Below are 27,104 nucleotides of genomic sequence, written 5' to 3' on the forward strand. Positions count from 1 at the left end.
AGCTCAGTGAACAAAGAGGTCAGGGAAACAAACAGTTTTGATGCATCACTTTTGATTCCTTCTGTCTGTTGCTTGATCAGCCCGTCTCTAGTCAGAGAACAGGCTTGCAAAGGACTTCCTCAAGTTGCGGATGGTCTCAGCCTTGGCCACGTCTTCGCTGGCTGTGCGAAAAAAGGATGTTTCCTTAAGGCCAAAGGCACTGGACAAGGACTGGGATTTACTGCAAAACAAAAGAAAGAATTATATGTAAATGTCTCTCAGAGATACAACAGAACCTCATGGACGTGTTCATGTTCACATTCCTAGCCTCCTCAAACATCTTACTTCAGCTGTGGATGTGCCCGTGTCTTCTCCTCCGTTGATTCTTGTTCCACAGGTGGCTGGCCTTCATGGCTCCAGGCCTTCTCGGGGTTTTGAAAAGGTGGCTCACTTTGCGGCTGGGCTGATGGCTCACCTTGGGCCTGAGGAGCAGCCTCTGTTTGGACCTGGGGTTTGGAATTGTGCCATCCTGGGGAAAAAGGTTTATCAGGCTGAGGTGGCGCCTCCAGGTTTCCTGTAGTTGCCTTGCCCTGAATGGCTGACTGAGGCAGGGACTGCTGTGTGGTGTAGATGGGCCTTGTGCCTGGGTCCTTAACCAAGGCTTTAGTGGTTGACTGTGGAGCAGGCCTCAGACTTTGCTGTAGTGATCCTTTAAGATCCACAGGGCCCCCTAGTTTCAGTACAAGAAAGACTAAATGATATTAAAACATATTTGGCTGAGAGAGAGTACATTTAAAGTGGTACTGCTTTAAATGTGTTTCTTGTCTTCTTATTAGTAAAAAAGCACAATTCAAATTGTGACACTTTCCATTCACATTTTTTAAACAGGAAAGGGTTGAAGCCACAAGGCACATAAAGCAGAGGGGTACAATTTCACAAAACCGCAGCTATCTCTCCATGCATTAAAAGCAATGCAACGTGGGGTGTTCATGCTTCATGGTTGGAAAATACGAGTTATCCAGGACTTGGAGGGAAATAAGCTACCATTCCGTTTGTTAGTTTGTTTAGTTTTCCCCACTTTTGATAATCTGATTTGACCACATACAGGTTTTGACCAACATTCCTGATCCAGCCAGTTGCACAGGTCTGGAGAAAGATACTGTATAACTGATTGTATTAAATGCTGACTGTCTTTGTTCTCACTATTGTCATATCAAGTATCTTATCTGTCCATTATAATTTAACATGTAAGGTGGACAATGTGACATTGACAACCATAACAAATATGGCAACAAAGACCATACATATTGCAAATGAAGCTTTATTGCCAGTGACATGAGGGAAATATCCATGAGGGGAATTTTCCATATTAATATTGTAATCCTCTTCACAGGATTTTAAAACAGTCCAACACCACTTCCAAGAGTACACAGTTAGTGGGCTACCCATGGTCCCAAATAGCTGCTGTCTAATAGGTTTTACAACTTTCAACAATGGCCAATTTAGATGTCCTACTGTAATAACATCTTCAATCAAATGAATGCACCAAACCTCAACTATTAGGACCATGGTATGTCTGCTTTATCCTCTCAAGTAGAAGCGTCATGGCATATTTCCTACAGATCAAAACAGCACATCCATAAAGCCACAGGCAAGGCTTTTACAAAGTTACTCTCCAGGTTACTCTCACAGACACTATGGCAGTTAATACACCTTGGAAAATAATTGCACACAGAGCTTGCTGAACATATTTTACAATTGTAGTAACAAACGAATATGTTGGAAATGTTGCACAAATCATAATGTTGAATGAGTTATGTGACCAATAGGAATAGGAAACATATGTCGCCTCTAAGTCACCTAACATGTATAAAGTGAACTGGTGTCAGTTATTTCAATGTACAACAGTGTTCACTGTGCCAAAAGTGTTGTCACATTTATGAATATAGCTCTCCGAATAATCACAAAGGAAGATCAAGTTTAAAAATAGAGAATATGAAGCTAAAAAAGAAAACTCTCTGTCAACTCATAAAAGGAGTAAGGCAAATACGACAAATCATTAAAACGGCAGTAACATACATAACCCAATACAGATCACTGCACCACTGCCACGGCAACCCCATTACAACAGGTGACAATGTGCATAAACAGAGTTGTGGTTGAATCTAAAACCAGATCAATTATTTCTGAAGATGCATTGGGCAACACCCTCTTACACAGTTTTCTGTTTCGGAATATAGTTAATAACATCATTTATTGGATCATTCGCCACTCACTGAAACCTCACAATTTGGTGTAATGTTATTGTCACATAATGTGGTAACATTGAAACATTTCTCTTTCACTCAACGCTATGACATAAGTCTCCCATATCCACTGCAGCTACCACCACCAACTCATAAATATTTACACTGGGGACTGTGCAAGAGGCATGATCAAGTGCTGAGTTACACTACATGAAATATTCTTTCTTTGGCTCAAAAACATAAACGGTAAGTCCACTGAAATATTGTACGTTTTGTATTTAATCTAGTATATTTAGTGACGATGTGCGTGGTATGAATCTGTGCATAGTGACAGTTTGGAAAACTGTCAGTCTCACTGTATGGGTTTGGAATAATTAAAAAATACTCACTGAGATAAGATCACTTCACTTATGATTAATTAATTATGCAATACTGTATAGAGGATGCCATAAAGAACTCCTTTAGAATAATAACTGATATAGACCCCTGGGATTCATTGTCTGTATGCAGGAGTGTCCGTTTTTAACCCTAAAACATGATATTGTATGGATAAATGTAATTTGTAAAACTTACTTTGTATAACTTATACAATATTCATTTCTCTTACATATTCACAAGGCATAAATCACAGCGACCAGGAAACAGGAAATACTGTAATAACAGCAATGTTACTATCAACATCCCATTTACATTTACAACATACTGCACTGTCATCTGCCTTTGGATCAATCATGCAAAACAAAAATAAATATCGATTTAGTATATATGTATGAAAATAATTACCACTACATTCATACACACCCACATATATATAATGACACAAACGCCAAACTGCACAACAAACCACAGTTTGAACAATATTTAAAAGTACACACCGAAATGTAGAACGAAGGGAGGAGGTGGGGAGGGGGGGCAAAGAATAGCAAACGACTGAATCAAACACGTGGCACACCGCAGCACTGAACTCAGTGTAGGCACAATCTGCTTATTACATAGTAAACAACAGCCCCAAGGAAAAACCACGGTTACAGATAAACAGAGGCGCGACCATTACAAGCACACAAATCAACAGGGAAACAAAGTGGACAGTACATTTTGACGCTGCATAGAGGAGAAACCCAGTCCAGGCCAGCACACGACAGTGCCACACTAATATCAGAATCACAGTCCGTCTCTCCGCCTCCCCTACCTCCTCTGCTTTTGTGTTCAGCCAATGTACACCCGTGTTATCTAGACCCCCTCTATTCTGGGCTGCTCAGTTGGCCTGGACTGATTTTGGGCCTACTGCAACGCCATTACAGTCGAGAATGTACTGCAGACAACCTTGAGGAGGGCGCCCTGCGCCTGGCTTTGTGGTCAGCTCAGCTACCATGTCTTTAGGTCCGCCGTTCTGCAAGAAAACACATCGACAATGATAGTCCACGCCAAAATGTGTGTGTGCGTTTGTGTATGCGTGTTTGACTTCACAGTACCATACCTGAGATGGCTGTATAGTGGTGGGTCTCTGGGGAGAGTTTGCAGGGGGCTTCTCTGCTAGCTGGTTCATCTTCACCAGCACCATGTCAGCAATGAGCTGCCTGTCCTCTGCCTGGTGCTCTCCTACCAGGGGCATGGATGAGCCCACCACCTGGCAGGGAGAATATGCAGGTAAGTACCACATCATGACCATTCATCCCCCTGCCGCTCCCAACCCTCTGGGCTGAACTGTATGGACGACTTACCTCAGTGATGTAGTCTTTCCCATCTTTCCCATGGATGGCCTTCACGGCACAGATATCAAGCCCCCCGAAGATCTCAGAGCAGGTGTCCACCCACAGCTTGTACCTAAACACGAGGAGGATAGGAAATCACTCAAAATACTTGTTCATTAACGTTCATGATTCCTAAAAGGTCAGTGCGAGCACACCTGCATTTCTTAGTTTACACTGGCATGGTTTTGCTGTGCAGTTAAATTTTTTCAGTTCAACTGAGTCAGATACAAATGTAATGGTTTGCCATGGTAATTGGTGTCCTCATGACACTCATGCACATTGATTGGATAAAACAGTATATGAAAATAAAATGAACTTTCTTCATGAGATGGAGGAACTACTGTCTCACCTGTCAGTCATGGCCACCTGCTCTAGCATGGCTGAGCCAGTGTTCGTCTTCCAGTTACCAGAGATAGACGTCCTCCTGGAGAGCAGGACACAATGCTTTTCACACCCACGCGTTCATTTGCCCACTTACACGGCAATAGTTCAACCACTTTTTATACGTACATGTACACTTTGTAGTCGTTGTCAATCTTCTGGATGCGGATGTCATACTTGGAGTCAATCAGGGGCTCTGTGGTGGTGTAGGTCTGGGTGAGAGCCACCACACTGGCGATGTCCTGGAACTTACTGTGGTTGTCCACTTTCACCTGGACACAAGAGAATGATCAAATCACAAAGATAACTATCAATTCAATCAATCCACAAAGACAACTATGAACTGTGAACACATACTCATAGAATGTTTTTTTGACACCACATGCTGTTACTATGAAATGTACCGGAAAGTATAACCTGTTAAAACCTGGTTATCAAACAAACAATTATCCCAGAATCAAATAAAGTACACTACAATATGCAATATTCCTACCTTTCCAATCCCGGAGTGAGCATGTCCAATTTTCACCACAACTGGGAATGTTGGCATGGTTACCTGGAACAAAGGCCATGCCGATGTCATTTCATTTCTACTCATGCTCATGCTTCAGGAAAACATGACATAATCACCTGGACATTTTTCTAAAGGGAGTGGAAGTTTTACAGCATGACTCATATTCAGCCTAACCTCTACTGCAGCTTTTACAAAGATGTCACACATTTCAGAGGTGTAATTGTAATCTTCAGGCTCTCACCATCTCTTTGTAGTTGGGATAAAAGGTCTGCTCAATCAGAGGAAACTTCTCTGCTCCCAGCTTCTTGTAGGTGCTTATTAGCTGAGCAAACTGGAGACATAGAGAAATGAGTCATTCAGACATACTGTTTCTTTTAATCAAAATAGGTCACATTTCGAATTAGGTCAAATTCGAAGGGGTCGTTAAAGACGATGTTATTGTAGGCTGGAAACCCACAAAGGCCCACAAATTCTGTTTCCCAGTCACTGTCATTGAGCTGCATTCGTATTCAGCACATGTTGCCAGACTGCCTGGGTGTCCTTACCGCCCAGGGCTTGTCACATAAGTTGTAGATGGACTCTAGGGTGTTGATGCTGGGGATTCCACCATACTGCAGGCCGATGATCAGGTTACGGAAGTCCTCGTTCTGGGTCATGCTGAAGGCATGCTGACGGATGAGGACAAAGTCAGGCTTGAACGACCTGTAAACAACAGCATGTGTTAGAGACATACATAGACAGCATCAAAGTGTGTGTGTGTGTTTGCGGGGAGGGTCTCACCTGACCACCTTAGTTCCATTCCTCAGCACCTGCATGTCCACGTTGCAGGTCCCATTGGCATGAGCCACGATATTGATCTCATTGAATTCAGCCTGAGGAAAAGAGAGACAGACACATCAATATGAAGACAGGTTAGGAATATTGATAATACAGCCATTCTCTGTATAACACAGTATGTCAAGATAGGTAATAACCCAGGACAGAAGGAAATCAATGCGTCTTTCCTAATAAGGCTTACCTGTTCCACTTTGATGTCATAATCCCCTTGCACTTTCTTCCCTCTGAAAAGCTTTGCCCTGAGGAACACAGAAACACAGTTTCGATTAACCTTTTCTGTGCAATAGGATACAACAAAGATGTTTCCCCAATTAATAAATGATAGCTGTACTCTTTAAGTTGTACCATCTATCATTTTACAACTGCAAATGACATGGGTCACTATTGGATGAGACAAATGCATCTTAATACTTTAATTGCATTAATGCACGTAACATAAACAATTGACACAATCTCTGGTAGTAAATTTGCCATTATTGTGGCGTATTTACAGTACGTCTCAATCACGTGTATTTCACATAATGGATTTTGAGGTTGAAACCCTTGCTGCCACCCAGTGGATCTTCACTGAATGGTACACTGCAGTCACTTGACCACCGAACAACAATCTTCTGAATTTGAATATATTTCAAATGGCAGATAGATTCTAGGGTGATAGTTATCCCTCTAAGTCTCATTGCATTCTGACTCATGAAAGTTGTAGGCTTGAGCCCCTAAAATGCTAATTTGTTGAATTTGTGTAAGACTGAGTGAGCCCGTGTCAACTACACATGGTGCTCTGTCCATACTGATGGTGGTCTCTTTAGTCTCTCTAGACAAGCAGACTGCAGAGTATTGAACCAACAGAGCGCAGTTATTGAATGGAGCCATGGATAAAGAGAGCAGCACACGGAGACTTAAATATCCAAGTAAATAAAAAAGCAGACCCAAGAACTATTGAGCTCTTAAATCTCCTTGACAGTTTCAATCTAACTCAACACATAACAGACCCAACACACCGGCACGGAAACACACTAGATCTAGTGATAACAACTGGACTAAATATCAATAATATTTCAATAACTGATCTACCCCTCTCAGACCATCATTATATACTTTTTTATGTGGAAATTATCCTAACAAAAACCAAAAAATAATTCTTAGTCCATAGAAGATATTTAGACGATACAGCTATGATGACATTTTCTGAACAATTTGCTCTATATGAGTTGACTAACCATGATTGCTCTCTGAATGAAATGGTAGAGAACCTCAATGATGCACTATTATCTGTGTTAGACTCTGTTGCACCACTGAAAACCAAAAAGAAGTGCACAAGCAGAACCTCCCCATGGCTGAGAAATAAACATGTTAGTGAAACGAAAAGAAAATGCCGTGCAGCAGAGAGAAAATGGAGGAAAACAAAGATCACTATCCACTACAATATCTACAAAGATACACTAACCACCTATAACAAAACCATCCGTCTAGCAAGGAGAGAATATTTCTCCAACATTATTACAGAAAATGCCAGAAATTCCAGAGTTCTTTTCTCCACCATTGACCAGCTGCTAAACACTGTCCCTGCCCCACCTCCATCCTCAGCAGTTAAATGTGAAGAGATTGCTTTGTTCTTCAAGAACAAAATAACTTTGATCAGAGCGAGTATTATTAATAGTGGGGTCGAAACTGACATCAGTAGATTCTGCAACATAACCATGAGCACATTTACCTGTATCACACTTAGTGAACTTTCCAAAATTGTCAGCGAATCTAACTCCACAACCTCAGATATTGATCCTATACCCACAACATTCTTTAAGCGAGTGTTTGATAGTGTCTCAGGTCCGGTGCTAGAGATTATAAACACATCCCTTAGAACTGGCGTCTTCCCAGATGCCTTCAAAACAGCTGTTGTAAAGCCTCTATTAAAGAAACCCAAATTGGATAACAGTTTACTTGCAAATTAGAGACCAATATCAAACCTTCCATTTATTAGTAAAGTACTGGAAAAGATAGTTTTAGTCCAATTAAATTCTTTTCTTGAAGAAAATAACATCCTGGAAGTCTCGCAGTCAGGTTTCAGGAAATATCACAGTACTGAAACTGCTCTCACCAAAATAATTAGCGACCTCAGACTAAACTCTGATGCAAATAAAGTCTCTATCCTTATCCTGTTAGATCTCAGTGCAATCAATAGACTGGAAAAAGCTTATTGGGTTCACGGATAGTGTATTGAACTGGCTGAAATCATACTATATATCACAGGAAGGAAGTTTTATGTTAGTATAGGTGACCATAGGTCCAAGAAACATGAGAACTGCTACGGGGTTGCTCAAGGAAGCTGCTTAGGTCCATTACTTTTTTCTCTTTATATGTTACCACTCGGCGACATAATCAGAGAACATAACATAGATTTCCATAGCTATGCGGATGACACACAACCATATATATCCACTGAACCCAACGATGCAACGGCCATCAATTCCATTACCAACTGCCTGTTGGCAAAAAACAAATGGATGAATGATAACTTTCTTAAATTAAATGATTAAATGACAAAACCGAAGTCCTACTATGTGGCCCCAAATCCAAAAGAGAGATGCTTATTAAGAATCTTGGAGGCTTAACCCCCTGTCTTAAACCAGAGGTGACGAGTCTCGGTGTAATCCTGGACTCAGATTTGAATTTCAACTCTCACATTAATAAAGTGACCAAAACAGCTTTCTTTCACCTGAGGAATATAGCAAAGGTACGACCATTCATAAACCAAAATGATGCAGAGAAGTTAATTCATGCTTTTATATCCAGCCAGCTGGACTACTGTAACGCACTTTTCACTGGTCTTCCCAAGAAAACCACTGAAAGACTACAGCTCATTCAAAATTCTGCAGCTAGATTATTAACCAAAACTAAAAGGAGAGAACACATTAGTCCTGTCCTAGCTACTTTACACTGGCTCCCTGTTACCTTCAGAATTGACTTTAAGGTCCTTTTCCTCACATACAAAGCTCTACACGGACAAGGACCTAGCTACATTGCTAACTCCTTTATAAACTACACACCAGCCAGAACACTGCGATCATCAAATGCCGGCCTATTAGAGGTCACCAGAAGCAGTCATAAGAAGATTGGTGATTCGGCCTTTGTCAATTACGCCCCAAAACTATGGAACAAATTAACCATAAATATTAGGGAAGCAAACACTCTAGACATTTTTAAAAGACAGCTTAAAACCTACCTTTTTACCGAAGCATTTAAGTAATTTTATCTCAAAAGGGTTTTCCTACTTTTAAAGTTGTTTTCTCTCTTGAACAGAGATCTTATTGGGATTTTTATTTTTGTTTGAATTGTTTATCACTTGTATTATTGTTTTTATTGATTTTATGTAAAGCACCTTGAGCTACAATTCTTGTATGAAATGTGCTATATAAATAAAGTCTTACTTACTTACTTACTTACTTACTTACTTACTTACTTACTTACCTACCTTGCCTTACATTGATGGGAGAAACAGAGTTAGTTTTAGTGGTGCTTAATGAACTCAGACCTAGTGTCAGAGTACCAATAACATCATTGGCTTTCTTTCTTCAGTGTTACCATGGCAGTGCTCTAAGCTAATGAATTTTCAATGGCCAAAACCTCAGTTGTGGTCATGTAGGGAGCACAACATATTTAATTGGTTCTCCTCCATCAGTTTGGAACTGGGCTTAAATAGTGTATCTCAGAACACAACAAATATTTTCAGGGACCAGCCTAATGAGGGCACTGCAGATAACAGTCAGTACTCTCTATTGACATTGATCCTACTATATTGCCTACTAACTGAAAAACTACTGTTGCCCACAACTTGAGGAATTCTTCGATACATTTCCACTTTTGTTTCACGCTGTCATTGTTTGCCAAACACAACACACCCTGTCTAGTATCGGGGGGCGGTTGAATAATTCATGACTGATCTCATTTGAGAGGGGAATTTATCTGTCTGGGGAGGGGAACAAGTGGAATATGAATCATGTTGAGGAGGATTGAGGGAATGAAAGGCCTGTAGACTCTGCTTGCTTTAATAGATGCTCCAGTCCTTAGATCCAGTCATCTCAGGCACAGACATGACTCACAGTCAGTGACAACGCATGCATTGGAATGGAAAATAGGTCAGGGTTGGTTTAAGAAACAGTCTCCTTTTTACAACTGTCCCCTTCTTTCAGTTCCCACTTTTGGAATTATTTTAACATAGTAGGTTTTGTTGATTTGTCTGTTCAGGGTGAACTTGTTATAAGGGTTTTATTATTTCAAAAGATTTTATTGGCACAAAGACTCAATTCCTTCGCAATCCAAGTTTAAAACTGTGAAGTACAGTGCCGTACAGTGAAGTAATTTGTCTTAAGGATGAAACTACCTATTTTACAACACCCATCTGGTTTCTCAATGTTATATTGAGGTGCCGGTATTAGAAAATCCATGCAAAATTGCAGCCAAAAGCTCAAGACAACAGATGCTGTGGGGATAGTTAGATATGTTTAAACTGGAAGGTTCCCATGGTGATGGGCCTAGTTGGAGATTGGTACTTGTGATGAAGGTTGATGGATGTCCTCTGATGAGCAGGAGCCACTCCGGCTGAATGAGCCTTATGCCATCAGCCTCCCAAATAATGCTACATGGTTAGCAGAACCTGGATTGATGTCATCCATTATCAACCAATGAATAATCAATGGGCCACGATTTAAACACTGAAAATAAATGGCACACGTAAATGTGCTTTAATTGTAGTACTAATATTCAAATGTGTCAAATCTCAAGTGGAAGCGTAATGCCTGAGACAAAGAGAAATACAGACAGCATGAAAACAGAGAGCAAAGAGATCATGACCCGCATATATTGCAAGACCCAAGTTGTTTCTTAAATTAAGGCATTTAAAATAGAATGAGAGATTGGAGACAGCGCTGCAGGCAGTTGGTGATCTTTACAGATGATTATTTGGCTCTAAAATTGCAGATTGCTATGACGTTACAATGGGTCAACATGAGACACATGAGCCTAAAAAATCCAAACAATATTTTGTCTGAATATCATGACAATGTTATGCATTTAGGTGTGAATTTGAGTGTGTGTCTGAGATGGACAGATGATTTGCTAGCTAGGCTGGTGACAGTGATATGAATACTAATGCCTCATTGCCCACTTCAGTAAAAAAAAAGAGGTTAGATCCACGCTGTGACATTCGTCTGGTAAGTCTGACGCTTCCATCTGTTCTCTCTGAATGCTGAGTGATTTGTAGGACAGTACTCCTGTCAGTGGACACACCCCGCTGGGTGACTGGCAGGCTCCTTTAATGAGACAGACCTTAATGGGAGACACAAACTAGGTGCTGTGAACTCCATACCGCTACTGAGAATTCCTTGCCTTGAATTGCATCTTTAAATTCCTTTCTAGAAGGTTCAACAAACTTATTAGGAAATCTAAAACACTTTTATTAGCGCAGCCCCAAACTCCTATTTAACATTAGTGTACTGATGACTCTTATCAGTCTCATAAAATGTTTTATATTTTAGTCTACGACGTTCTACCAAGTCTTGCCCTCTGCACCTGAGAAGAGGGACTCTGGAGCACATCCTCAGCGGCTGCTCCAAAGCCCTGGGCGAGGGGCTTCTTCTGGAGCCAGACACCATCTGCAGTGGGATTAGCCATTGCAAGTGCCTCCACCGAGCAAAGAAGACCATCGCAGGGCTGGGAAGGAGCCAACGTCAAATGCCTGGCTGCTAGCAACGACATAAGAGCTGAAAGTCGATCTGGGGAAGCAACTGAAGTTCCCAGAAACTGCTGCCAGAGAGGCCAGACATAGGGGTGGGGGAAAAATGTATTCACATTCGAATTGCGATTCAGTCTTCTAACGATTCATAAAAAATAAAATACAAATTATTTATGTATTTTTATTTGTTTTAATCTTGGAAAAATCGTGAATCAATTTTTAATCGAATCGTGACCTCAAGAATCGATTCGAATCGTGAGGTACCAAAAGATTCCCACCCCTACCAGACAGGATGTTGATCTCAGAAATTGATTATTCTATTAGAACTCACCATTCCCGGGTTCTAATCCAGCCCGGACCATTTCCTCCCCTCTCTCTTTCCCTGACATTGTCAGTATTTCTTCATTCTATTTTTGCATATAAAGCAGGGAGGACCACAGTGAGGAGATAAAGAGCTAATGTGTGTGGAGAGTGATGTGTGTGTGCAGAGTGATGCGTGTGGAGAGTGATGTGTGTGGAGAGTGATGTGTGTGGAGAGTCATGTGTGTGGAGAGTGATGTGTGTGGAGAGTGATGTGTGTGGAGAGTTATGTGTGTGGAGAGTCATGTGTGTGGAGAGTGATGTGTGTGGAGACTGATATGTGTGGAGACTGATATGTGTGGAGACTTATGTGTGTGGAGAGTGATGTGTGTGGAGACTGATGTGTGTGGAGACTGATGTGTGTAGAGAGTGATGTGTGTGGAGACTGATGTGTGTGGAGACTGATGTGTGTGGAGAGTGATGGCCCCTGAGATGCATCACAGGGGCCAGTAAGCGAAGGGGCCACCAAGTTGGCCACCTAGGCTGTGGATCATGAAAGGAGAACCGTGGGTGGGGTAGTGCCACCTGAACACAAGCCAGGGCTTCATCAACATCTCCAGGGTGATTGTTGAAAGACCTGAAACATCTGAAGACCTGGTGTCCATGTGCGTGCATCACAAAATAATATATGCTAAAAGTAGAAGCATCTTACATCATATGGATTATATAAGGCCCATCATGTCCTTGATATTTTCGAAATCAACCAGAATATAAAAAGCTATCTGCAAGCCTGACAGCTGGAAGGAAATTACCCTTCAAAAGATGTAGCTTTCCGACAAATATTAGAAAAGTAGAACATTAGAGTGGCTTTCCACCTTCTGTTCGTCATTTTAGAAGATAATGTTCAGCGATTGAAAAGGGAGAATGCTGTCAGTGAGGAACTGCTGCCTCTGTTCTGGTAGGTGTTAGTGAACCACAAAACACTTTGCCTTGGATCTGTCAATAGAGCCTGTAAGGAGAACAGTTTCAATTCTACCTCACCTTCCTTTCACACATCAATACACTGCATTGTCCATCAGCACAATATACTGGATCAGGCACAGAGCTGTTGTGTCAAGGTGGGTTTTCTAGAAGATGTTATTATGTCTCCTTTGGGATGTTATATCCATTGCAGCATGCAAGGAGGGATGTGGAGGGGAACTATGTTGTAGGGTTTAAAGAGGGCACCCATGTCATCCCTGAGGTCATCCCTGAGGTCATCCATGAGGTCATCCCTGCTCTGTGGGAGCTACAGTAAAGGGTGGGTCATGATAACATGCACTCTCATACACCTACACAAAACAGAGTACATAATGATACACAAACACTGAAACCGTGAGACCATTATGATGGGCATCATTTTCATTAAACACAACAGACTGTGAGACATTTGACCTTTTTGGTGCTTTCCCATCTAATTGATCTTGCTCTAAAGAGTTAAAAACATAATGTCAGTAATAAAGGCATGATTGGACATAATCTCCATCACTACAGCAAGCTTCGGTCATGGTGATAGTTGCTAATTCACCATTATGGCTTCCATGTTCTACAGGCAATTAGAGGCATACAGTATTGTTTTCGCAGCTCTTCTGTTTCTAGCACCAAATGCCTTTTGTCTAGTTCTCTTGGCAACCACTAATCAGCACTCTCCAATTAAGATAGCAGGGTAGAGGAAAATAGATACTAATTCATTTTACCGGTAAGCGACTGTTGAAAGAACATTTGGTAACTTTCAGCAACATTTATCCTTCTTCAAGCAGAGACCTAATGTGCAGAAACGATAAACTCATTACATATTAAACATAGATTTGAGTTTGGACTTGGTGAAAGCAGGGCTTATGGGCCAAGCCTTCAGTCAGTGGCGACTGGAGAGTTCGTGTCTGGTTCCATTTCAGTGTGTGTCCTGGAGCCCTCAGAACCTGTCAGACCCTGTCTGCTGATCCTGAACCAGCCCCCACCACAAACTGAAACAAATAAAAAAACAGCCCTTGGGCCAGGATGTCATTGTGTTTATATCACAGAAAGACAAAAAAAGAGGCATATCATATAAAAATGCTGTATTATTTACAAGGTAACCAAACTACGGATCTACGATGTTCTTAATGAGTGATGAGGGGAAAATCGATTGCATAGGTGAATCAACAGTCGCAAACATTGTCATTGTGATTGACAACCACAGTCTAAAAGATGTGGGTAAATCATACAATCAATAAAGCAATCAGAGGTCAAGTCCCCCCCCACCCCCACCAACACACACAAATACACACACACACACACACACACACACACACACACACACACACGATGACAGTCCTTTTAGCCACCAATCCCATGGTATGTAAAAAGATAGGAGGACAATCACTTATATTCTAGTCAAGAGGTGTAAACATGTGATAGCCTGGGAACAGAAGAGCTAGAAAGTGCTCAGGACTGAGGGCTCCTCAGGATCTGGGGGTTTTCAGGGAAGACTGGAGAGAAAAACACTGCTTTCACATTTTAGCTACAAAATCAGCTTCAGCAGCTGAGTGAACAGTATGAATGGTCATTTGCATCTGTCTTCTCAACATTCTCCAAGACAAGTGACCTTTTATGCTTGGCAGCACGTTGATCTCATTATTTGAACGAGACATCTCATAAAATATATGAGGGGATTGACAATGTATTATTGCATTTTACAGCATCATGTTGTCCATGCCAAGGTAGAGCAACATGCTCACTGTGATCACATCCTTTTAGCTAATTAAGGTCTGATCTTATTAGGGTTTCTATTCACCAAATAGATTGCCTCTCTCAAGACCAAATTACATGTGGACTGGAGACAAGAGGACCTGTCTGCCAGTCTGTATTAAAAGAATAGGGCTCATAAAATATCAAAGGGAGATTCCACTCAAGGGTTGCACAAGCACATTAGACGTTTACAGCTGAAGATGCCAATAAATGTGTTTTTGTGGTTGCATTAACATGGGCGTTATGCAATGGGTTGCATCTTTCAGTTTCAGAGTGCCTAAGTAACCTTCAGAAACAGCTCATGCAACATGTCATCCATGCACAGATGTATCCCTAAGGCTAACACTCTCCCTCTCTCTCTCCCATCTGCATACTGGATGATAAAGAAATGTTGTAAGAATGTTTAAGTAAGAATGATAATAATCCTCATTGAATAAGATTTGTGTCATAGCATGTTCTTCCGCTGTATGACGCTAACCTTGAAAACAGCAAAGTCGTATTAGTATAATGCCCACATTCATTTTTTGCAACCTAGCTACAGCATGAACCTGCACTGGTAAACAACATACAGGATTCCATGAGACTGGGCGATTGACTTTGGATCCAGTGCAAACAGTTATTTGAGCTGTCGCTCAACAGTTTTACTCACTGACAAAATAAATTTGTCACCCACCAGGTATCAAATCAAACACTAACTGATGAACACTGCAGTGGTTTTGGCCTCTGCTCCACACACCAGGTACATAAAGAATCTGATTGCTCCTCTAACTGTGTAAACTAGCTCTCAGTGATAGACCCCAGACACTGCAGTTGGCTGGGGTTAAATCGCCTCAAACATGTCTGATCATGCATGTGGCATACTATATAATGCTTTAACATTCCTCAGCAGGCAGGTTCATGCATCACTTGTGTGATCGACCATGTAGTATTGAAGACCGTCGAATACAGTGTGGTGGTGGTTGGTCATGTGACATGCTGCCTATCACAGAGCAGGAGGGAAATCTCACTGAGGACAGGGAGGCACTGCAGTCTTTACTCCATGGATAAAAAAAGCTTCCTACACACAGTGCCTGTTGAATATCGATAGGTTTCCCTTTCATGAATGATGTAAAGCTATGGCATCATCTTGATTGATTTGAAAACATTTGCTGACAGGTGGCTGTTACAAAGTGAAATACATGAGATAGTTTCAAAATATATACTGATATGATAGTATAACTATACTGTGAATATTACGATAATATAAAAATACAGTGATTTCTGTCAAAACCAGAAAGGAATAAATGAATGAATCAATGAAATATTATAATTCCACAGCGAATCCTGCAGGGGATGGTGTATGCTCTGTTATGATACAAGATGGTGTGCCAAACACAAGAGTGTTCCAAGAGAGGGTTTTAATCTTGTTACTGTAGAGATCTGACCTGATCTCCTCCTCTCCTGCCTGTGTGTTGTCAGTACTCTGACATGCAGTGATGTCAGTATGCAGGCAATAACCTGATCAAGTCTTCGAAGCCCTAGACAGATGCCAGACCTTTCGAATGGTACATCTTTTAAACAATACTTTATCACTAAGTCTAACCAGAACCAAAGCTCGACCAAAGAAACCCATTTATCGAGATTGACCTGGTTAAGAGGACAGGCTAGTTGTAAAGAAAAATAACCTTATCAATCTCACAGATTGTGGCTGTATTAACTCAATGCAAATAACAAACATCAATTATTTAAGCCACAACATAGACCTTGCACAGCAACATCAGTTTTTTTCTCACCATTCCTGCTGCGGTTCATCGATGACCAGAAGGATCTTGAACTTCTTGGGAGTCGTGACTGTAGTCTGTTCCACTAGTCCTGCTGAAGCAGCTGTCTGCTTGACTACATTGGTGATGGAGCTGAAGAAGCCTGCCCCACTGGATTGAGCTGGCTGAGCTTTCCTCTCTGGATTTGGGGAGGTAGCGGGGGGAGTAGGCCCAGCAGTAGGAGACTTGGCTGGGGCTGCTGGAGGAGGCGGAGAGGGGTCAGGCCTCTGGAGGTCTGTCATGTATCCATTCGGTAGGTTGGAGATGAAGGTGCTGTCCGAGAGACGCCTGCGCAGGTAGTTCATGGCTGCAGCTGAGTGCACGATTCAACGAGCTCTGAATCGGAACGACAATATATATCACCAGTGGGTCAGATGATTTGGCAGAGGGTACCAGTTCCTAGTGAGCAGCTGGTGAAAGCTCAGTTCTCCATGCAAACTCCCAGTGAATGTGTTCACTCCCAGCTCAGCGGAGCATCCTCCGAGCTCCCCCTCTGTGTCAGTGACGCTCTCCTCTCCCTCAGCCAATCGCCTGCCTCCGTTGGCAAGAATGACTGCAAGAGATGCTCACGCTCTGCCCCTCCCTCCCCTCCTCCTTTCCTCCCCACTCCCACTCACTGGTATCGTATGCGTGCCTGTCTCTTCCACCCCTCCCCCATTCTCTGCTGCCTCACAGGCATCACATCTTTTTTATACTACTGCAAAAAAAAAGAGGGGTTTCCGATGGAAATGCACAGGGTAATATTGGGGAAACCTCCACTACTCTTTCCCCCTTCTTTCTGATCAGTGCTTTCTCTTTCTCCTTCTCCAGTCCTTTTGTTTCCTGTATGTTGTCCAATACAGCTCTAGAAGGGAACACAGAAAATGGCTGTTGGTACTTGTGTCAGTGTGCCTGGTAGAAAGAGAGGCAGGAGTCAGCAGCAGTCTCCGGGGACACCAATGCTGTTAAACCCCTTTTTTACCTCAAGGATTTCTGCTGTTTAAATAAATCCACTAATGTTGCTGAACACATGCAGTCAGAAGGATGCATTTCGGATGGATTTCCTTACAATATAAATTATGTTTATGACCTCTGCTACATATCATTGCACAAGGTCATCATTATGTGTTCATGCCTTTGTGTATGTACATTCTTGATTAGCAGGCCTTGCCTGCTTTGAATCCTAATGAAGGAACATCATCTTGCCACCTAATTGGATTTCAGATCACACGAACACATGTCGCAAAGTGCCATGGTTTATCTTCACATCACTATGATGGTTATGTAGCCTATTTAATTGTTCATATTTACAGGCCATAACAGCATCTGCATTGCCTTTATAGTCAACGTATTTTCACTGTAGTATAGCATAATTATGACAGTGTAATCTGAAGTGTTACAAGCTGCTAGTCTGGAGTGCAGCCTGACTCATTACTTTCCTCTTTGACCCAAGAGGTGTTCCTCAGGTTGTTATTAAATGTCAGGATTTTTCCCCAGAGTACTTTGCACACACTATGATTGCAAGTAGTGGCAGACAATTTAAGCCCATTACCATGGAAACTGTATTTGGAAATCACATCTAAAATGTGCAAATGTGAGTACTTTTTACATACTCAATGTATTTTTATTTGGGTTGGGGTTGTGTTGTTGTTATGTTGTGTGTTATCTAAAATGTAATGTTACATTACATTTAGTCATTTAGCAGACACTCTTATCCAGAGCGACTTACAGTAAGTACAGGGACATTCCCCCCAAGGCAAGTAGGGTGAAGTGCCTTGCCCAAGGACACAGCGTCATTTTGCACGGCCGAGAATCGAACCGGCAAACTTCTGATTAATAGGCCGATTCCCTAACCGCTCAGCCATCTGACTTCCCTTTGTTGTTTTGTGTTTCTTCTGTAGGCTATCATTTATGCTGTTATGTTAGCATATTTCTGTAGTATCTGTTGTACCTTTGTATTGAAAAGTTTAATTAACTATAAATCATTAAAAAAGAAAGAAATCAAGGTTTCTCTTGCAGGTACACAGGTGTGTTTAGTTTTGTTTACTACTACTATCTCTGTTCTTACAGCATAATTGTTTTCAGCCTATAGTCTGCATTTCTATGTATCCCCAACCGAGGAGAGGTCCCTCACTGAGTTGCTCCTCCTTAGATTTCTTTCATTTTTCCTGGCTTATTCCTTATTTGACGGTTTTTAAGTTGTTTTAGGGGAAGTTCCATTCAGTTCATTGACATTGCTTATCAAAAGGAATAGAAATCAAATTTGATGTGTCACTGAAATTCCCAGAAGAACGTAAATGATCTTGGATGCAAGGAGGATAGATAAAACAGAAAAGGCCGTGTATTTGCTAGTGTACCCACTGACCACTAGACTCTTGACAACAGTCATCCTGGCAACTAACCTTTTTGGGATCCAACTATGTCTGGCTGCTTTTTAGCAGCTCTATAGCTCGCTCTGTCGGTCAGTTGGTTGGTGAGTCCCCAAAATTGTCCCCGTGGTCGTACCTATTGTTTTGCGTTTGTTTCAACTATGACTAATATGTAATGTCACCCCTTAATTTTTTCAGCTATGTGTAGAACATGATTCTCAACATGATTGTCAACCTGTGTCGTGTTTGTCAGCACTGCAGTTAAGTGAGGAATTTGTAAATGAGCCAGGTTTAGCCCCTGTAATTAGATGTTAACAAAAAAATTAATATTACTATTGTATGAAATGACATAACATCAACAATGTTATGAATAAAGGCACTGAAGCACTCCTGCAAATTCCTGCTATTTGTAACTCCCGAGTCGTGTCTCTTGCATTCTCTAGTAGTCTTTTTCTGACGAAGGGGACATGCGCAATCGATGATTCACTTTGAGCTTGTTCTAGCTAACCTAGCCAGACTTCTTTGCTGTGTTTTCTCTGGTCTGTTCTGAGACAAGATATGGCGCAACGTCCCTTTGTCTTAGCGAACGGTTTTGAGTAGAAATGTCAACCAATTGATTTGTAATAAGTGATACACATTACATTTCTTCAGCTTTGAGATTTTTACTGACCTATAATCAAGAACAAACTGTAAGTTGTCGTTTTGGTAAGCTCGCAAATGGTTTCTCTGACTTTAAAAAGTTGACTAGCGTTAGCTTGCCAGCTAGGCTAACTTTACTAGCCAATACAGCAAAATAGCTAGTTAGCGTATAGCTGGTATAACGCGTCAGCTAGCCAACTGATGTTTGCCATCGTCGAAGTAACTTTATTTTAGTTTTTATTTTATTTAGTCTAGCTAGATTTGTTCAGCTTGTGACAAGTTTAAGGACACCGGTTCTCTAGCTACATAAACTGTGTTACTAATACAAGTAGTTGTAGTTGTACGGATAGCAGGGGACTAGCTACAGTAGCAACCAAGCCATCGTAGATTGCTAACTAGCCACTGAGCTACAAACAGTACTAGTAACACTTGATGTTTTCAATTTCCGCAGGAAAGGAGCTGCTTAGCTTACGCATTGCTAACTTCATGTTAGCAATCAGCAAGTACGTGTAAATGCTTTTCACGAGAATGGACCTGTTGAACTCTCAGTTCCTGGACAAAATGAACAACAACATTGGGAGACTACACTATGAAGGTAAGTAGTCTTGACGTACACCTGCGAGATTTTGCGCACCTCCGTCGGCCTCCTCAGCCAGTTAACGTCGTTCGACTCGGGTGACAAACAAGGTAGCTAGTTAACTTGCACTTCTGTACTGGATGACATTTAGCAGCTAGTTAGTAAGTGTATTCTGCCTTTCTTACCACTGTCATCTAACAGCTAACTAAAAATAAACAAAACCACATGCATTTTTCGATAGGTAAGTTGCTGCCTAGCATCTTTGCTTTGGAGCAGGCAAAATAACAGTTAAGCAACCGTGGGTTAGTAAAAACAAGTCAGTTGTTCCCTTTAAACCGTCTGAATGCATTTTTAGCTAGTCTCCTGGTAGATATCATCCAACTGGAGTTAACAAGGAAGTTATCAAGATATCACAGAATGCCTCTTTAAATCGTTTGTGAAATGACAGTATACCACAATGAGTGAGCTTAATCTCACCCACACAGGTGAGTCCAGGATGCCTTCCATACCCACTGCAATGACCAGCATGAGAACTGGACCTCCTCCCGTATGCCCCAGCAAAAGGAAGTATGGCGATGAACAAGTGGAAGAACGTATTGACTGTGACAATGACCATATGACCAAAATGAGCCGTCTGTTTGCTGCACAACTGTAAGTGCATCATGAAAATGAGATGCAACTATCTGTTCGAGGTTGTGAATGCTTTGAGATTTCATTTGTAGGATTTTAAGTATTGAGAATGTATCTGTTTATTTCATGTTAAATAATTTTTGTGCACATGGTGAACCATGTTAAAGAGCTGCAATCAAAAGCAAATGCCATGTCCATTGCCATGCCAAGTGTGTTGTGAACAAGCCATACAGCCACTAAATCCCTGCTACCCCATTAAGCAACACTGCACAGTCAATCGGCTGACATCAAAGAGGGCAGATTTAAGTGGCCTATGAATAGACAGAGCAGTTGGTGGTCTGTGTGTTATGCCTTCAGAATAATTTGCCACTTGTCCTCTCTTTAACAAGGGGACGGCCCACTGGTGGAGTCAACCGCAATGACCCCTGGAGCCACAGCCCGAGCCCTGCTGAGCGCATCACTTCCTCTTCCAATGGTCTCCATGGCAACCACATGTACACCTCAGTCCACAGCTATAGCATGGAGCAGCCACTGGCCCTGACCAAAAGCAACCTGGATTCTAGTCTGGGGAGCACCGAGATACCTGGCATGTCTGGTCCTGTAGAGCGTAAGCAGGTGAGTTACCGTGGAAAGACAAAAATCCATATGATTCTGCCCTTTGTCTTCTGATTTCCACTCATCAACCTGAAACCATTTGTTCATGTGTTTATGTTATAGAATCGTCCTTCAGTGATCACCTGTGCTCCTGCAAGCAATCGTAACTGCAACCTCTCTCACTGCCACAAGAACGGTTGTTCACCTAGCCCACCCATCGACCAGAGGAAGACCAATGGTAAGTCTTACACTAGTATGCCTCAGTCAACATGTTTGGTTGAGTCAAAGTATTTACATGTTCCGTGACATGTATCTCACATGCCTGCAATTGAACATGTATCATTTTGTAGGTTTTCAGTACAGCTGTTTGTATTGACAGTGGTTTGATTAGCCTGTCACTCCTCTCTAACCTCAGCCAACACAGCCTGTGACCCTGTGATTGAGGAGCACTTCCGCCGCAGCCTGGGGAAGAACTACAAGGAGCCAGAGCCTGTGTCCAATTCCGTCTCCATCACAGGTTCTGTGGACGACCATTTCGCCAAGGCCCTCGGGGAGACCTGGCTCCAGATCAAAGCCAAGGGAGGAGGGCCCCCAAGCCCAGAGAACAACTTCTGATATGGGGAGGCAGGAGTGACTGCTTCCCTGGATGTTGGATGGTGAATCACAATCTTGTTCTGTGTTTCCTCATAAAGAGTACAGATGGTTCACCATATCCTTCACCTAGCACAACTTCCCCTGAGCTGAGAACAAGACAAAAGATGTATTGGTTTGAATATGGTGCTCACTTTGGGTGCTGTTCTATGGACCCAGAGGTTTTCTGCCAGCCTCTGTTAAAGTACACTTTCCTGCCCTTTACCCACACCCCCACCGTTTTAGGTCACATCAGGGGAGGAAATTAATTGGTTCAGATTCTATTTAGGAAAATGTCAGGTTGAGAAACCATCTATATGACTAGCATTTTGTGGGCAGTTTTATTGTAATGTTACGAGTTTTGCAGACTTAAAGTATAGTGCAGTAATATTTCTGATCATATTAATTGATAGATACCTCCGTGAAAGGTCAGATGTTTTTTTCCAATCCCTCTTTTGCCTTACTTATTAACCAAAGAAATCCATTGCCTTTTCCAACAAGAAGCCATAGGTTTGCTTTGCGCCCTTTTTGCTCATTTCTGACATCCTAGGTTTACTTTGATAACATCTCCACTCATGTCACCCTGCTGTGTTTCATGTTTTACTTGAAAATGACAGCTAGGTCTGATTTGCACTTTCATGTGTATGACTGTTTTGGCAACTCCTTACCTTTTTCAATCTGAGCTAACATGTTCAAGAGTGACAGTGTCTTTATTTAGATTTGCAAGACTAGTTTAGTTCTGGTAGTTTCCCCTTTTTTCTTCAGTTTTCCCACAGTGCTGAACTGGACCTACATATTAACTAAATATAATGTTAGTCTTTTTGTGTTTTATTTTTCTACTCACTGTGGTTCACTTGGTAGATTAGACATTTGTATTGAACTCTTCTCACCAAGAAGCATGTTTTCAAATAGCTGGGATCTATTACAAACTCTTTTTCTGTCTATTTACCCTCAGATTTTATTTTTTATCCTTAACAGTTAGAAATACTCACTGCTGGTACAGTTGTACTCAATATATGTTTTGTATCTGGTTTTCATTAGTATCTGTGTACATTAGAATCCATCCACAAAGCCCAGCCTCCGGCCAGGCTGGGAATGCAGTTTAGCAAGCTAGACTGCATGGTTATTCTGTGGCTATGGATGCTATAGCTTTATGCATGATTGAAACCCTTCATAATCGATAGACCAGTCCTATCTAAGAGTTGTCTATCTTCATGATACAGTCATCAGTAACACTTTTATTTATTCAAACTGTATTGCCTCTGCTTAACTTTCAGCATATTCTATCCCATTTGATGAAACTTTGTCAGATTGACTAATGTTCTGAGGGTGCAGAGTGTTGGAATACATTCCTCGTCATTATTAGTCAAATATTAGATTTATTTTAAAAGTGTACTTTCCACCTACCTGGCCTTGAACAAAGCCTTTCTGAAGCGTTGTCATATAGAGGCCTAAACACAGTGACTATTCTTTCATTAGGACCCAACTTGGTTACCTTTGTAACTTAAATGAGGTCTTGTCAATTCTATTTAAGCGTTGTGAGAAGAAGTGTATTTCCTCAAAATGGTGGTCTTTGGATGTGAACTGTCTAGATTTGAAAGCTTAGGAAAATCGGTGGGAATGCCATCCCAAGTTCTAAAGAGTCTTGATAAGGCTGATCCTTTTGATGAATAATTTGTATTACCCCTATTATTTCTTTAGTAAACCTAGCTTATGTGTCAACACTGACAGAAAATTGTATTGTACATTGAGATTGGGTAACCTTTCAGCCGTTTGAGAAAATTATATATGTGCATTTAATATTCTACACTGTCTAAATTTTACTATATTAACTATCCTGTTTTTTAATCTTTTGTTTTACTTGGATATCTTAAGACTATCATTGCGCCGCGCGTAATGATTGTAGAGATTTTTTTGTTTGTTTTTTTAAGAACAATGTACTCATGTAGCATGGATATTCATTATCCTCTAACCATGCCTTTTTATCTTCATAAAAAAGTTGATCTTTTTCCAGGATTGTCAAAGGTGTGATAAGTGCAGGAACACATCAGTCATTCTATGAAAAGACTCTCTCGGTACCATGTCAGGATGACTGCAGTGCTGCAGGTTTAAGAGTCTGTATGGACCGCAGTTTGGAAATAATGGGTTTTCTGGGTACTGCCTGTTTGACACAGGCCTATTCTCAGCAATGTCTGTGGGTTTCATATTCCAATATTATTTAACTGCAAGTAAACTGCTTGGGCCTCTTTAGAAAAGTTGCAGAAACTAAATCTTCCTGGTGTCTTTCACACGGAAAATGCATTGAAATACCGTTGACTGTTTGTTCATCTGTATTTTGTTCACTTTTGGCCTTCTCAAGAAGAAAATGCCACTGTTTTTCTACTTGATTTCTTCTAAATAAACAAAAGTGCTCTTTCACAGACCAAGGCTCAACATATATCTATCATAAATTCATAAACATTTGTTAAATAGTTCTCAGTATACTCAGGGCTGCTGAAGTTTACTGTGTAGTATTCACAAATGACCCAAGCTTTTCTTGGGAGTCACAGGGTAACAAGCTGCAGCTGTGCTGTGGTTTAGTTGTTTCTCTGGGCTGGCTGTGATGGATGACAATATTTCTCTCTGCCTCTCAATACACACAAACACAAACGTCTTGTTATTCAGAGGGGCCAAATAACAAAAGATGAACTAAGTGAATTTGCTCTCTTTTAGAGCCATAAAAAGACAGTTCAGGGTTTAAAAAAGAACAGATATGCCTGAATGACAAACAAAAATGATGTAATAAGACTTAATGACAAACACACACACACACACACTAGAGCAGTGTTAACGTGTAAAGCCAATAGTGAATCATGGAGGCTGGCATTAGGCCAGGCCGGTCCTAACCCTGTAATTTAGCCTTCATTGTTGAGAAACTTTATAAAGCAACTTAATTGGAGAGCGCAAAGAAGGTCTGCATTTTGGAAGTGTGGTCAGAATGCCACAATACAGTCCTGTATCATCGGGTCAAAATTTCTAATGTTTTACTAAATTAGAGTAAGTACAATAAAACCATTAATGAAATTCAAATTTGCATAAAAAATATTTGTAAAGGTCTCTTGGCTATTGAAGCAAATTTGTGACACAGAACCAGAACATCTGGTTTGAGTTCTTTTCTCACTATGGAAAGAGTTACACCCACTTTAATGTTTCCTCCTGTTTTGGGATACTAGTCATAGTTGTTTTCCTGTAAAAGTGGTAGCTATGCATGTGAGGTCCTTGACTCAGAGGGGCTAATTGAAGTGAGAAATCATTGTGGTGTCTCAAACCCTAACTGTTATTTTCCACACACTTAAGCTATATTGACTGTAGTCATATCTTGATATGCAAAAATTTCAGGACTATTGCTCTTGGTATGTTCAAACAACAAAGCTTTACCAACTCAACTGTTGGTTGGGGCCAAACCTATTTCACACAGCAGGTGGCAGTGTTGAATCACTTTTCAAACGGCACCATAACTCCATCCTTTCCCTGGAGACCAGACAAAGAATTGAGCATCATCACTCAGGAAAGACTGGATTTGAGGAGATTTGAGGAAATGTCTTATATAAATATATATTATTTATGTCAAATATTTTTTTACTGACATCAAAATAGATCTTTTGTTTTTGTGTGAAAAAAAAAATGGCATGATGAAATTTCATGATAAAAGCTGCAAGGATTGTTGTGTCGTTCAAGAGATTCTATGTCTGTCTTGCTTTGCAGTTGTTTGGTGTTGGTATTTGAAAGCAGCTGCATTTGCCAAACAAAAAGACTGCAACAGATTTTTTTTCTCTGAAGATTTCGTCATGCGACAGGATTCTTCTGGATAGCCTTATTATCAATGGGTTTGTTGTAAATACAACACAGTCAATACGCTAGCGCCCCCTCAATTTGGAAAATTTGAATACACCCAACACTCCTCATAACACAAATCCTTTCACTGGTAGAACAAGATCCCTTAGTTTTTTGTGGCTCTTTTCCCTCAGGCTCAAAGCTGCTTCAAACCCCCTCCAACAGACCCCTGCCTCCACCAGATTAGACCCAGCCATTCAGTTACCACAATGCCAGCACTCCCTCCATGCCAAGCCTTCCAAGGAAGCCTGCTCCTTTGGGATTATTGCAAGTGAAGATCCACATTTCCTTGCTTGAGTAAAATCTAAACCAAGAGCAAACCCAGCATAGACATCAGTCCACATCGGCAGCAGACACTGAGAATAGGGTCTAAATCATGATGACACTTCAGGGTCACGTCAAATTCAAGCGGCCCTTTCAGTGTGCGAAGCCAGCAAGGAGCATGACGTGCAGGCGATGAGGACTGGTCCTCAGTCCCTGCCTGCTGTTATTTCTGTAAGGGGATGGCCTCTACTCTGCTCTCAGACATAGTCAAGACTGATGTCGGTCAATGCTTTCTGCTCGACTCTCCTCATACTCTAATATGTCAAATGAAGCAGCCATATGGTACAGGCAGTTGCACATATCAGACAGATAGTATCATGTGCCGATTAATCCCATTGAATGAATGCGTCAGTCTAAAGGGTGGATGGAGGAGTGGCCCTCTCCTTCCCTGTCACACATATTGTCCTGTATGTAGCCCACATGTTGGCCTGTATGTAGCCCACATGTTGTCCTGTATGTAGCCCACATGTTGTCTTGTATGTAGCCCACATGTTGTCCTGTATGTAGCCCACATGTTGTCCTGTATGTAGCCCACATGTTGTCTTGTATGTAGCCCACATGTTATCCTGTATGTAGCCCACATGTTGTCCTGTATGTAGCCCACATGTTGTCCTGTATGTAGCCAACATGTTGTCCTGTATGTAGCCCACATGTTGTCTTGTATTTAGCCCACATGTTGTCCTGTATGTAGCCCACATGTTGGCCTCTATGTAGCCCACATGTTGTCCTGTATGTAGCCCACATGTTGTCTTGTATGTATCCCACATGTTGTCCTGTATGTAGCCCACATGTTGTCCTGTATGTAGCCCACATGTTGTCCTGTATGTAGCCCACATGTTGTCCTGTATGTAGCCCACATGTTGTCTTGTATTTAGCCCACATGTTGTCCTGTATGTAGCCCACATGTTGTCCTATATGTAGCCCACATGTTGTCTTGTATGTAGCCCACATGTTGTCTTGTATGTAGCCCACATGTTGTCCTGTATGTAGCCCACATGTTGGCCTGTATGTAGCCCACATGTTGGCCTGTATGTAGCCCACATGTTGTCCTGTATGTAGCCCACATGTTGTCCTGTATGTAACCCACATGTTGTCTTGTATGTAGCCCACATGTTGTCTTGTATGTAGCCCACATGTTGTCTTGTATGTAGCCCACATGTTGGCCTAAGCACACATCTGATAGAGATC

The 27,104-nt window shown here is 41.5% G+C and overlaps 2 protein-coding genes across 2 annotated transcripts; one reads left to right on the forward strand and one right to left on the reverse strand.

The window, feature by feature from the left end:
* Positions 1 to 87: 87 nt before the first annotated feature.
* Positions 88 to 16,681, reverse strand: syn2a (synapsin IIa). Its single transcript, XM_067240830.1, has 13 exons — positions 16,275 to 16,681; positions 5,890 to 5,947; positions 5,652 to 5,743; positions 5,417 to 5,573; positions 5,113 to 5,202; positions 4,851 to 4,913; positions 4,487 to 4,629; positions 4,326 to 4,400; positions 3,947 to 4,049; positions 3,703 to 3,852; positions 3,549 to 3,615; positions 325 to 508; positions 88 to 220 (listed from the first exon to the last, which is right to left on the reverse strand). Exons 1-13 carry the CDS (start codon positions 16,604 to 16,606, stop codon positions 88 to 90), a joined length of 1,647 nt encoding a protein of 548 aa, XP_067096931.1. The 5' UTR covers positions 16,607 to 16,681.
* Positions 16,682 to 19,201: 2,520 nt separating this feature from the next.
* Positions 19,202 to 24,134, forward strand: LOC136946455 (transcription cofactor vestigial-like protein 4). Its single transcript, XM_067240796.1, has 6 exons — positions 19,202 to 19,338; positions 19,740 to 19,883; positions 20,351 to 20,516; positions 20,885 to 21,110; positions 21,213 to 21,327; positions 21,505 to 24,134. Exons 2-6 carry the CDS (start codon positions 19,802 to 19,804, stop codon positions 21,702 to 21,704), a joined length of 789 nt encoding a protein of 262 aa, XP_067096897.1. The 5' UTR covers positions 19,202 to 19,338; positions 19,740 to 19,801; the 3' UTR covers positions 21,705 to 24,134.
* Positions 24,135 to 27,104: the final 2,970 nt, after the last annotated feature.

This window comes from Osmerus mordax, chromosome 7 (assembly GCF_038355195.1).
Source record: "Osmerus mordax isolate fOsmMor3 chromosome 7, fOsmMor3.pri, whole genome shotgun sequence".
In the NCBI taxonomy this organism is placed as follows: domain Eukaryota; kingdom Metazoa; phylum Chordata; class Actinopteri; order Osmeriformes; family Osmeridae; genus Osmerus; species Osmerus mordax.

Excerpts from the sequence above, each read along its gene's own strand:
- syn2a (XM_067240830.1), bottom strand. The coding sequence starts at position 16,606 with ATGAACTACCTGCGCAGGCGTCTCTCGGACAGCACCTTCATCTCCAAC. Across the intron at positions 5,948-16,274 it reads GATGAACCGCAGCAGGAATG|GGCAAAGCTTTTCAGAGGGA; the intron begins GTGAGAAAAAAA and ends TGTGTTCCTCAG. Across the intron at positions 3,853-3,946 it reads GGAAAGACTACATCACTGAG|GTGGTGGGCTCATCCATGCC; the intron begins GTAAGTCGTCCA and ends TCTCCCTGCCAG.
- LOC136946455 (XM_067240796.1), top strand. The coding sequence starts at position 19,802 with ATGCTTTTCACGAGAATGGACCTGTTGAACTCTCAGTTCCTGGACAAA. Across the intron at positions 19,884-20,350 it reads TGGGAGACTACACTATGAAG|GTGAGTCCAGGATGCCTTCC; the intron begins GTAAGTAGTCTT and ends TCACCCACACAG. Across the intron at positions 21,111-21,212 it reads GTCCTGTAGAGCGTAAGCAG|AATCGTCCTTCAGTGATCAC; the intron begins GTGAGTTACCGT and ends TTTATGTTATAG.